The 12,542-nt window shown below is 42.1% G+C and overlaps 3 protein-coding genes across 3 annotated transcripts; 1 reads left to right on the top strand and 2 right to left on the bottom strand.

Moving 5' to 3' along the window:
- Positions 1-666: 666 nt before the first annotated feature.
- LOC149678326 (glycine receptor subunit alpha-2-like) lies at positions 667-3,609 on the bottom strand. The gene is made up of 9 exons (XM_089836316.1): positions 3,289-3,609; positions 3,081-3,148; positions 2,577-2,803; positions 2,423-2,505; positions 2,209-2,349; positions 1,780-1,864; positions 1,542-1,639; positions 1,244-1,407; positions 667-1,176 (listed from the first exon to the last, which is right to left on the bottom strand). Exons 2-9 carry the CDS (start codon positions 3,111-3,113, stop codon positions 916-918), a joined length of 1,092 nt encoding a protein of 363 aa, XP_089692442.1. The 5' UTR covers positions 3,114-3,148; positions 3,289-3,609; the 3' UTR covers positions 667-915.
- Positions 3,610-3,651: 42 nt separating this feature from the next.
- LOC149678325 (uncharacterized) lies at positions 3,652-10,068 on the top strand. Its single transcript, XM_089836314.1, has 2 exons — positions 3,652-9,584; positions 9,621-10,068. Exon 1 carries the CDS (start codon positions 4,136-4,138, stop codon positions 9,506-9,508), a length of 5,373 nt encoding a protein of 1,790 aa, XP_089692440.1. The 5' UTR covers positions 3,652-4,135; the 3' UTR covers positions 9,509-9,584; positions 9,621-10,068.
- Positions 10,069-10,104: 36 nt separating this feature from the next.
- Positions 10,105-12,057, bottom strand: LOC149678324 (uncharacterized). Its single transcript, XM_089836317.1, has 5 exons — positions 11,699-12,057; positions 11,464-11,627; positions 10,536-11,405; positions 10,217-10,446; positions 10,105-10,150 (listed from the first exon to the last, which is right to left on the bottom strand). The coding sequence occupies exons 2-3, from the start codon at positions 11,578-11,580 to the stop codon at positions 11,214-11,216; spliced, it is 309 nt and encodes a 102-aa protein (XP_089692443.1). The 5' UTR covers positions 11,581-11,627; positions 11,699-12,057; the 3' UTR covers positions 10,105-10,150; positions 10,217-10,446; positions 10,536-11,213.
- Positions 12,058-12,542: the final 485 nt, after the last annotated feature.

Genomic DNA, 12,542 nt, shown 5'->3' with positions numbered 1-12,542 from the left:
TACGATCACAACTATGATAAATAACGCACTTGCCATTACGTAATAATGTAACTAAAACCAATATAAACACGAAATATATGCTATTTTTCCACCAAAAAATCGGAGAACTGAAGCTTAGGACGAACGTAGAGTGCAAACGGCTAATGTGTAATTACAAAAGAAATGCGGAAGGAGTTATTTTCTTGGAATTGAAATCAATACCACCATCAGTGGCATAATAACAAAAAGTACATCACTCAATGCAATACGTTAATGCAAGTAAAACATGATTTCCACAAAGCAAACTTTTTATTTGTCAAAACCTTAATAGACACTGGTGAAATAGTCCATAAGTAGCATGGAAACAATTAAACTTTCCTTAGTATGCGAAGTGTAATACCTATTGCTATTATATTACTTCTGATATAACAAAGAACTTTACTTAATTTCCATGCATGGGTAACAGACCGATTATGGTCACTCTATCTTTAGTGCAGCGTAAAGCCTGACCATATTTGTCACACTTGAGAAACTAAGTCAACAGTTTCAGCTTTTTAATTATAGCTTTATTTCGTCAATACTAGAAAGAAAGTTAGTTGAAAAGAGTCACCCTGAACTGTTTCATGTGTACGAAAAATATAGAGCAAGAAAACCTGTTGAATCAGGGTCAGCCAAACTAACCCATAAACTTCACTTTTCCAGAAACTGCTAGCAAAGAAATAGATTTTAGCAACCCAAATTCAGGGCCGTCGAGAGAAATTGTGGGCCCTGGAAATTTTACCAAATCACGGGCCTTCCTCAATACAGTGCTGTAAAATCTAGAATTTTCAACTTAATCCCGTCTTTACAGTGGGACTTTGAAGCTTAGAGTGCAAATTAATATTGATGTTGCGTAATTGCGTGTCCCTTTTTATGTTGGTATCGATTAATTATGTTTTAGGCGTATTTTATGTAATACACCCAATACAAAACCGTGAAAGTGGTAAATGACAGTGGGAAAACCACACGAGACACGCGGTCTAGTAAATTATCTTTTTCAATCGTGGGCTTCTGTGGTTTGACTTGATTCTGAAGATAGTCCAATGATTGCAACGCTGCAATGCGTCTGACGCTAGATTTTGATCGGTATTTGTAGATTTTCAACGAACTTCTTTTATTAGATGTTTCCAAACTTTTCCTCATTTCATTCTTCTTTGCCTGAAAGTGTACAAGTCTTATCCAATAAGAAAACTTGGATGCTGGGTTTGAATGTCTAATGGCTTACTTTGAGTGTTTCCAAACTGGATGCTTTCCTGGTTGCAGCCTGAGCCAGAGTAAATTCGATTAACGACAAGAAAACTGTAACCATACATCCCAATAACCAAACGTCCATCGCAGTCAGGTAGTCCAATGTCGGTAGGGCTGAACGAACATGAGCGATTGTTGTCGCTATCACAAAGAACAAGATCAAGCTAGATCACAATAAGGACACCTCATTTACCAATTGAGTTAGGGTTTGTGTGTTGCTAAGGCCACACCATCTCGGGAACATTGAAAATCATACCTTTTAATTGATATCTCACCTAGTGTAAGAATGGCGGTAACTCCTAATGTGACACGCCCAGGAACTGCGTTGACATCCAACCAGAACGATACCATGGACAAGCACACGATGAGGAAACTACATTGAAAGAAAACCGTTTTAGTCTTTTAGGCGATGCCTTGATGGCTTTTAGGTTCAACTACTCTCTACCAGAGACTTGACATTATTATTTGGAGTTTGAAGGTTAAAGTATTTATTTCAATACTTCTTATTATTACCTCGGAATATATGTATTAACGACACTCGCCACCAATGATCGAACGAACAGCAAGTTGAGACGAAGAACAGACTTTTCTTGACCAGCTAGATGCATTTTACAAATACATAAAGAAAGATTTAAACTTTTGATTAACTGCAGAAGAGTTGATCCAAATTGTAACTGTTCAAATTTAGGCTAGCAAAAGTATATATAATAAAACCAAAAGTCTCTATCTAGCAGGTGAAAGGGTATCACGTTGTACCCTTTTCCCCTATTTCCTACAACCTTTTAAGCGGTTCGGCTTCGATAGAGTGGTTAAAACCACCTGACTTTTTTATTTTTGAGAAAAGTCAAATTTTTGTCAGTCCTGCTGGTTTTAGTTTGGTTTAAAAATTTTAAGCATTTTCTCGAAACACTATTGTATCAGATAATTTTTAAATGTTCTTACCAAAATTGAAAATGGTAATATTTCTCCCGTTATAACTTATCATATAGTTTAAAGGTTGAAAGTTGTTAAAAGATAGAGCTTCGTTTTCTGGAATGTAATCGGACCAGCCAAGTTCAATATTGTACTTCACAGGAGGAGTCACTGCAAAACAGAGACTTATTATAATTTGGTATGTGCTTTTATTCTGTTTATAAAATGCAATGTTTTCGCATACACATTGCCATGTCCACTGAGCAATATTGAGAATCCATAGGAAACAAACGAAAATTCATATTGCAGCTTAGTGTTAAGTGATACCTGCGAGGATGTGACAATTAGAGAGTAAAAATAATTGAAAATATGTTTTTACGAAAAAGGAAACTCTTTACCGTGCCATCTTGACAACTCTCTCCATAAACCAAACACCCAAAGTGTTCGGCACAGTATCTTGATACATTTTCGATTTTTTGCTGTTGTAAAACACCATGGGCGGATGCCAAATGCAATCCAAGACTTTAGGAGGCAAAATCGAAAAACTGATATCTTCGAGGTTCGAGTTGTGCATTAAATTTGGATCTCTCCAAAAGAGGTATAACAAAATTTGAACATCGAACTCCTGTTGACATGAAATATTGAATTTAAATTTAATTATGTGTTGGAGGTGGTACTGGTTAAAGTAAGTCTTCTGGTACACCTAACATTCTGTCTAATCTATTACACCAATTTTGTCACGAAAAAGACGGCAACCAATCAGAACTCTTTCACGAGGCAAGAGCATAAACTTGCATTAGCTAAGATTAGTGGGCCCTCTGACTACAGGAGCATCTAGTGACATTTGTTAAAACTAAACCACACCACACCACACCACAACCGAGACTTGCTTTAAATCTTACCATTTTATCTTCGGATATATCAAACACTGACATAATCACAATGAGAACTTCCACTTTTATCGTTTCATCTATGGAAGGTGTGAAAAATATTAAAACTAAGATTTACTTATTTCAGTTAGCTCTATATAATATAAAGGCTTTAAATATCATTAGAACAACGCCATCTTGGGTTTCCAAAGTTTAACATGTTATTAGAACAAGTTCTTACTTGTGAAACGATATTCATCCTCATGAGCGCAGACGTTTTGCTTCAAAGCCCTCCATTCAAAACCTTTGCTTTTTAAGTCATCCGCTTTACTGTTAAAAATAAGCGGAAGTTCATTTCAACAATCATTATTTCTTCTAAAAGTGTAAAAATTAAGCGTTGAAATGAGGGCGGATACTGTAAACTCTGGGGTCGTGTTAACGCCAATATAGCAGCTCGTCCAATAGGGGCCTATCTCAAATGATCATCGTAGCATCACAAAAACGTCCTAGTCGCAAAATAGCCATGCATGGTTTCGTGGATGAAGTTCCCAGTCGATGGGTTCCCTTTTGTTAACGGCGCCCATATCCATATTTTCCCGCCCATAGCCACCTCCATATTGTCCCCTAGATGGCGCGAGTACCTAGAGGTAACAGGAGATCGATATACGATATAGAGGTTAGGCGAGCTTTACCGAACACACACTTTTTCCCGAGACGTTGGTACGAGAGGTAGGAAACGGCGACGATACAATGTAACGACTATTATTCTATTTTACTTAAACCATTAAACTATTTAATTAACTTCAATGAGCCTCATTATTCAACCCGAAAACAACGTTAACAATTCAGAAGTGGGATTGACCCATAAAATACGCGAAAACTACGAACTTTAATGGCCCTAACGCCGCGCGAGGCTTTTTTTCGCTAAGCCTAACCCGTACCCCACGCGAGATCGAGAACGGCACCGGCCCTAGCACGCACGAGGCTTGCTCCGCTAAGCCTAACGAACTCGTTGCCGATACTAGCCATGTATAGACAATCGGTTGAGAAAACAACGGAAGTTTTCCTATGAACCAACAACGACGCCGATGATAACCTCCGTGAAAGGAAACAAATATAACGAAGATTCAACACGACGAAGTAGACGACTGAAAGGCGAAAATCCAGAATTACCCATAAGCCGGGAAACTAACAAAGGAAAGTCACAGAAGCCCCAACGTTTTCGGGAAGCTAATCTGCAGACTGACGATACCTTAGACGAAGTGACCAACGAAATCGGTAACACCCTGGACGACGTAGATAAAGCCGCGATTCAGCAAAACGACGAGAATCTATATTATTCCAACGATACGGAGGAAAAGGGAAACAAAGTCTGCGATAACGACTCTGACTCATCCTACGACAGCGTAACAGAAAACCATCCAGATAATTTCAACGAACGAAATTTTCTAAACGTAACTTGGGACTTTTCCAACGAAAACGACGACCAGCGATCATTCCACGATAATCAAGACATCGCAAGCGAAATCAACAGCCAAGACGAACCTTTGGCGAAAATACCCGAAGACGAATCGCGAGGAACCACGTTTTTGCATCCTCACGAGACACGAGATAACAGCATGCCGCGAACGGGAGCTGACGGTGAGCAGGTTGCTCCTATGGGGTTCATTTCCATAAACGACTTCTCAGACTCCGTACAGAGAGCAGTTGAGGCGGCGGTACAACGATCAATTTCTGCCATGTCGGAAGCGCACCTCGCACAACAAACGCAACTTATGAACGCTCATCAGTTACAATTAGAAGCTCTTCAAGCCAATAATCCTCGAAACGTGGCTGCGGCAAATCCAGTACAACACCACCATTACAACGATGGGAGCAAATTAATCCCCGACTTCGATCCAGTCAAATCTCCGCATCAAACCGTCGATTCCTGGATCAATAAAGTCGACGACACGGGTGACGCGTACAACTGGAATGAAACGATGAAGATAAACCACGCAATACCGAAATTGCAAGGGACGGCCAAGGTATGGTATGAAGGCTTGGCCACAGTAAACCATACCTGGGACGAATGGAAGGACTTGCTAAGGGAATGGTTTCCCGTCGTGAAAGGCAATCAGTCTCTTCACCGCGAAATGGAGAGAAGAATGAAACAGCCCAACGAAACCATCGAAGCCTACTACCACGATAAAGTAGCCAAGGCTAGACTAAGCGGGCTACAAGAAGACGATATGATAGATTATATCATCACGGGCCTTAACGACGACCGTCTGATCACATCCCTCAGCAATCGAGATTACAACACGCCACAAGAACTGCTGAAATGCATTAAGACGATGGAAGAAAGGTTAACCCTTGCTCAAGAAAATAAGGACAGAAGTAAGTCTGAACGATTTGACAAGGATAAAAGGGATTTCAGACCCCGTAACTTCCAACAATCGAGCCTGAACCCGAAGCCAACGCACGGCTACGCAAACGAGAAGGAACTCGAACGAATGAAATTCAGGAGGAAGCCAGACCGAAACGACAAAGGCGAGCTTCTATGCTTCAATTGTAGAGAATATGGACATGTCTCCAGAGAATGTCCGAAGCCCCAGCGTAAACAACGTTGCGAGAAATGCAACAAAACTGGCCACGAATCAACGGACTGTCGCAGAACCGAGACGAAAACAATCGGTCACGTAGACTATAAGACTAACGATGATGCTAACGAAAAGTACTTCCAAGATGCTATCCTTAACGGACACGAAGTAAGATCATATTTAGATCTTGGCAGCAAATGCGTTGCCCTAAGAGCCAGCGATGCCCACAGACTTGGCATAGATCACAACCCGCCGGAAGGTGGAGCGGTGATTGAAGGTTACGGCTCAGGAGTCACGAAGATTCTTGGCGTTTTCACGGCAACCCTAGAACTTGATCAAGCAACGGCTGAAGTAGAAGTCCACGTAGTCCCTGACGAAGCTCAGCAAATTCCCCTTTTGGTCGGGCAACCCTTTTCGGAACAGTCACACATCGTAATCGTCCGTCGCCAGAACACGGTTCGCATCTTTGAAGAAAATAAACCAGTCGAGGAAGAAGATGACTGCCTAAGGCAACTGCAAATACCAGACCTCCCAAAACCGCGTTTGAAGCTTTGGGCCAAAGAAGCAACAGTCATACCTCCAAAATACGTAGGGTTTATTGACGTTCACGTCGGAGAGCGGAAAGAACCGGAAGCCGACCTTTTCGTCGAAATGCACAGGCGCGAAACGCCCGGTTACGAGCATTGCATCCCCAGAAGCATCACCCGAATAAACGCCCTAGGACAATCAGCGATACCTATAATGAATCTGTCGGATAAGGAATTAACCTTTCAACGAGGACAGAAGATTGTCCAGGCCGAGATTTGCATGGCAGAGGAAGGAAACTCGCCCCTGAGAGTCATGCGGACGGAAAAACGAACATTAACGCCAATCGTAGAACAAGAACTAACCATTGGACCCAGCGTTACGAACGAAGAGAAGAAACTACTAATCGAACTCATCAACGAATACCGAGACATTTTCTCTGACGGGATGGCTAATTTAGGACGAACGGATCGGGCAACGATGAAAATCGAGCTGGAGAACACGAAGCCAGTCACTTTTCGCCCATATCGCCTCTCCCATTCGGAAAGAGAAAAGGTAGCCGAGCAAATGAAGGAACTCATTCAGATGGGAATCATCACGGAATCAGAGTCCCCTTACGCTAGCCCAATTTTAATCGTTAAAAAGAAAAATGGGGACGAACGTCTATGTATAGATTACCGGGCTCTGAACCGAATCACCAAGCGCGACGCTTACCCGCTTCCACGAATAGAAGATCAAATGGAGCGCTTGCAAGGAAACAAATTCTTCTCAAGTTTAGACTTAGCGTCAGGATACTACCAGATCCCTCTAGACCCTTCATCAAAGGAGAAAACTGCATTTGTGACACCAGATGGCCACTACCAATTCGAGGTAATGCCATTCGGCCTCACTAACGGTCCCGCAGTATTTCAGCGGATGATCAATACGATTTTGGGACAACTACGATACACGATAGCGATGGCCTATATGGATGACGTCCTGGTACCAGCGAGCACGGTGCCAGAAAGCCTTAGTCATTTGCGCCAAGTATTCGACGTACTCCGAAAAGCAAAACTGACGCTCAATCGAAAGAAATGCCACTTTTTAATGGACAAGATCGATTATCTTGGTTCGGAAGTCAGCTGCGATGGGGTGAAACCCGGACTGACCAAAATCGTATGCGTTCAGAAGTTCCCAACGCCAAGAAACGTCCACGAAGTACGACGGTTTCTGGGATTAGCTGGATATTTTCGGAAGTTTATCAAAAACTTCGCTCGAATCGCCGGACCCTTGAATCAATTATTAAGGAAGGACGCCACGTGGGTCTGGGATACGGAACAGAAAGGAGCATTCGACACGTTAAAATCACGACTGATTGAAAGACCAATTTTGGCACTTTACGACCCCAAGGCGGAAACGGAACTGCATACTGACGCGAGCCAATTGGGACTGGGAGCAGTCCTAATGCAGAAGGGGCAAGACGGAAGAACGCACCCTGTCTATTATGCAAGCCGCGGGACTACCCCAGACGAAGCCAGATATCACTCCTACGAGCTGGAGACCCTCGCAATCTGTTGGGCGATAGAGAAGTTTCGAGTGTACTTGTTGGGAAGACACTTCACGATAATAACCGATTGCAACGCTGTCAGGAACACGTTTGCCAAGAAAAATATCGTCCCACGAATAGGACGATGGTGTTTGAAACTTGAAGACTTTCATTACGATATCATTCACCGCCCTGGTACGTCCATGATGCACGTCGACGCACTTAGCCGCGCCCCATTTGGCGAACCCGAAGAAGTCGATATAGTCAGCGGACTTCAAATTTGCCACATGTCACTCACGGTTGAAGACTGGTTAGTAACAGCCCAGAAACAAGATCCGAAAATACAGGAAATTATTCGTCAGGTCACGAAGAAAACTAACCTAACGAAAAACGAAATTCAGACCCAAAAGGACTTCACGATGAAGGACGGGCGACTCTACCGACTCGCATACCACGACGATACTGCAACATTGCGCTGGGTGGTACCAGACAAGGCCCGTTGGCAAATAGTGAAACGAAATCACGACGACATCGGTCACTTTGGCCTTGACAAGACGTATGCGAAACTACAAGAAAGATTTTGGTTTCCACGAATGAAACGATACGTCCGACGGTATATCACGTCCTGTCTGGAGTGCCTTTACCACAAGACTCCAGGAGGCAAGAAACCAGGCCTTCTACACCCAATCGACAAAATAGGGAAGCCCATGGACACATTACATGTTGACCATTTAGGCCCATTTGTAACCAGCACAAAAGGGAACGCGTATCTCATCGTCATCGTCGACGCTTTTACGAAATTCACCATCCTGCGTCCGGTACGAAATACGGGCGCCGGACCAACACGAAAGGTATTGGACGACGTCATCGGAATTTTTGGAGCTCCTAGACGGATTATAACAGACCAAGGCACCTGTTACACGAGCAGAATCTTCGAGACCTTCTGCAAGGAGACCAATATCGTCCACGTCAAAAACGCAACAGCCACTCCCCGGGGGAATGGCCAAGTCGAACGATATAACAGGACCATAACGCCAGCCATAGCGAGTTCATGCACTCGTGCTGATGAGAAGGATTGGGACGCCCATCTCACGCAAATCCAGTGGGGCGTCAACAATACGATGCATAGAGCTACGAAATGTACCCCATTCTCCGTCCTCTTCAACTTCCCGTCACGACACCCAAGGGGACACGCACTGATCGACGCACTAGATCAGCCAGTTGATGAAACGCTCCAACGGAAGAGGGACCAAGCCCTAGAGCACATCAAGGTAGACCAAGCACGACAACGCCAGCGGTACAATGCTAAAAGAGCAAAGGCTCCCACGTATGAAGTAGGCGACATGGTAGTGGTTGAAAGAGATCCGACAGCAACGGGACAACCACACAAAACTAACGCGAAATATAAGGGACCCTACGTCATCGCACAGAAACTCCCTTACGATAGGTTCGTTATCGAGGACCTCCCGGAGATCCAACGTAGCCAGCGGTTCTACCGTAACACCGCACCAGCAGATAAACTTAAACGATGGATTATCTTTGACGGGCATGACGACTTAGCTTCGTCCTCTGATGAAGACGAAACCGACGATATTCCGAACGGTAACGCGATGGCAGCTGGAAGCGACGAGTCTGACAGAGACGATGCCACGGCCCCAGAGGAAGATGTTAGCGACGACCCGCCAAAACATAATCTCCCGAAGCCAATGGAACCCTCCTCCTCAGCCACGGATTCCACGGAAGCAGACGATATCACCGAACCCCAGAACCGTACCAGTTCCCGACGTCGACAGATGCCTGCCCACTTAAAGGACTATGAACTATCGTAAAATGATTTGCAAAACGCTCTAAAGTACAAATTTTTTTAAGGTTCCTAAAACCACGTTTGTTAGTACAATTTTTAAGGTTCCTAAAACCACGTTTGTTAGTACAATTTTTAAGGTTACTAAAACCACGTTTGTTCGTACAATTTTTAAGGTTCCTAAAACCACGTTTGTTAGTACAAATTTTAAAGGTTCCTAAAACCCATGTTTCAGTATTATCCGCGTTTATGTTATATGTTTTCTTTTGTTTATGGATATTACTACCGATTTCTCGTAACAACGTTCCCGCTACGTTAGTCAGGAGCCTAATTTTTCAGGATAGCCGAATGTTAACGGCGCCCATATCCATATTTTCCCGCCCATAGCCACCTCCATATTGTCCCCTAGATGGCGCGAGTACCTAGAGGTAACAGGAGATCGATATACGATATAGAGGTTAGGCGAGCTTTACCGAACACACACTTTTTCCCGAGACGTTGGTACGAGAGGTAGGAAACGGCGACGATACAATGTAACGACTATTATTCTATTTTACTTAAACCATTAAACTATTTAATTAACTTCAATGAGCCTCATTATTCAACCCGAAAACAACGTTAACACTTTATTCAGAAGGGTGCCCATTATGAGACTCTAAGGTTTCCCAATCTGCCCTTGCGGGGTTGAACAGAATGTTAACAAGTTATACGTACGAATGATTTACGATCGCCATACCAGATACAATCACAAATATGACAAAGAATGAATTGGCCATTTCTTTGCGTATAGAAAAAACAGACAAATCAACGAGAAAAATATTTGATATTCTTCAACTGCACAATCGGAAAAACGGTAGCTTTTTTTGTCAAGTACGTCACTCAAGGAACGATGTGGAGTGAAAACTGCTAAATCTTTCATTTCAACAGACGTTCCAACGAATTTAGATTCTTTGAAATCAATATGACCTTTAGGAACATAACAACAATATGTATGACATTCAAAGAAATACGATGATATATACGCAAACCAATTTCTTATTTTTTAAAAAGCTTACCTAGACGCCAAGTTGGTGAGGCAGAATCAATAGGTATAAACGACAAGGAAGAAAATTGCCAGGAATAAAACAGGCCCATCCCGTTTTAAAGCGAAACACATATTTATTACTTACAACGAAACTTTCCTTACGAATTTAGTGTTAATTGCGGTCATACCCATGGTCATTATGCTACTTATGGTAGAACACAGAACTTCAATTATACGCTAGCAAGGGTAACAGACCGATTATGGTCAATCTCTCTTGCAGGGCAGTGAGCCTGATAAATTCTAAATTGCCTACTATGCCTTTTCGCTGTTGTAGACCGAAATGAATTTGTCACACTCGAAAAAATAGACCATACGCTTTAGGTGTTTAATATAAGGCACAGTGTTAGCTTTCACTAATGGGTTTAATTCGACAAAATTAGGAAAAAAACGTTAATTGAAACGAGTAACCCGTAACATTTCAAGTGCACGAAAAATATGGACCAATTTAATGTGTTATATCAACAAAAAAATCCATATTAGCATTGAAGATGACCAGCTTAGAAGACGTTTCTTGTGACAATAACGTATTGAACTTAAAGAATTCATGTTATTCACTTCCAACGTGCCTACCTTTAAGCAGTGAGTATGGTGCAGGTTACAAATTGTAATTATATTTCAAGGGGAAAATAACGGTTAAATATTGAAATTTTTAGTTCAAGTAATAGACCCAGTATGTAATCGTGAAGATAAGAAATGAAACGGGGAAAAGGAAACGAGACGTTCGGTCGAACAAATTATCTTTCTGAATTAAGTATTCTGAGGGTCCAATCTTCCTGGGTTTGCGCGCTGTCCATAAAAAGGGACAATCTTTAGAGTTTCTTTTAATATTTTGCTTGTGGATCTGTAATTATATCAGGAATTAATTCGTGTGTAACACGTAGTTGAAGGACATATCTTACTTGATTCATTGCCAAATTCGATGCTCGTCTACATGAGGCCTGAGCTAGAGTAAATTCAATCAAGGACAGGAATACGGTGACCATGCAGCCCAACAGCCAGATATCCATGGCGGTCATGTAGTCTAGTGTTGGTAGAGAGGAACGGGCTTGCGCGATTGAGGTTGCTGCAAGTTGAATTTAGGGAACAGGAAATTACAGGTTTATTCAGGTTTCAGCAAACCCAAAATGATGGTACCATTTATTTTGAAGATACAACAACATCATCATAACCATAACCATATAATACAATCAATAAGTACGGGTCTGCAGTTAGGGCCTTCAGTATCAGCGAGACAAAGCTTTTCTTCCAAACAGGAACTGAATAGGGTCATAGCCTACTGTAGTTTGTCTTCCTTGTTTGAGTGGGGTTACGGGTAGAGATGGAGAAGGAGATCACATTTGGTTTCTGTTTTCAAAACTTTTATCACCCCTGGGGTCGTTGCAAATATTATTTGGACCTATACTTATCAAAATTGTATATGGCTATGATAATTTTGAGCCAGACCTAGGGTTAAAATTGCAGTAACGCCCAATGTGACTCTTCCTGGCACAGCTTTGACATCCAACCAGAAAGACACCATTGACAGGGTTACGATAATGAAACTGAATTTATAGAACATGTTTATCAGCAAGAAACAAAACATAACATGACCACTTAAATAAATGTGATCAGCACCTTGGAATGTAGATGTTCACAATACTCGCCATCAAAGATCGAACAAAAAGCAAATGAAGATGTAGTCGAGCTTCTAAAAATATTTATCACGAATGTCACAGAAATATACTAATATAATCAAAGACGAATAGAAGTAATTAGGTAGTGAGATGGGTTAAAGCATTCCGTAGTACTCTGTTTGATTTAAATTCAGACGACGCTACGTCTCATTTTAAACTCTTTACGACATAATCTTTTTTCTCTCACCGACGAAAACAGTTCGGCCTTCGTTGTGTTAGAGAATCTTTTAGCTTATTATTGCTTATCATAAATTTCGTAGTGCAAGCCTGGAAAAATGTTATTCTTTTTGCCCGCTTACTCATGC

Source organism: Phalangium opilio, unplaced genomic scaffold, assembly GCF_054372755.1.
Source record: "Phalangium opilio isolate 3A_F unplaced genomic scaffold, DU_Popi_V2 ptg000042l_1, whole genome shotgun sequence".
Classification (NCBI taxonomy): Eukaryota; Metazoa; Arthropoda; class Arachnida; order Opiliones; family Phalangiidae; genus Phalangium; species Phalangium opilio.
The sequence above is the reverse complement of the archived record's forward strand: the minus strand, read 5'-3'. Positions and strand labels throughout refer to the sequence as shown.

Coding starts and splice junctions, on each gene's coding strand:
- LOC149678325 (XM_089836314.1), top strand. CDS start 4,136: ATGATAACCTCCGTGAAAGGAAACAAATATAACGAAGATTCAACACGA.
- LOC149678324 (XM_089836317.1), bottom strand. CDS start 11,580: ATGACCGCCATGGATATCTGGCTGTTGGGCTGCATGGTCACCGTATTC. Junction 11,406..11,463: donor CGAATTTGGCAATGAATCAA/GTAAGATATGTC, acceptor ATATAATTACAG/ATCCACAAGCAAAATATTAA.
- LOC149678326 (XM_089836316.1), bottom strand. CDS start 3,113: ATGTCAGTGTTTGATATATCCGAAGATAAAATG. Junction 2,804..3,080: donor ATATATCCGAAGATAAAATG/GTAAGATTTAAA, acceptor TCATGTCAACAG/GAGTTCGATGTTCAAATTTT. Junction 1,865..2,208: donor TATTACCATTTTCAATTTTG/GTAAGAACATTT, acceptor AAATGCATCTAG/CTGGTCAAGAAAAGTCTGTT.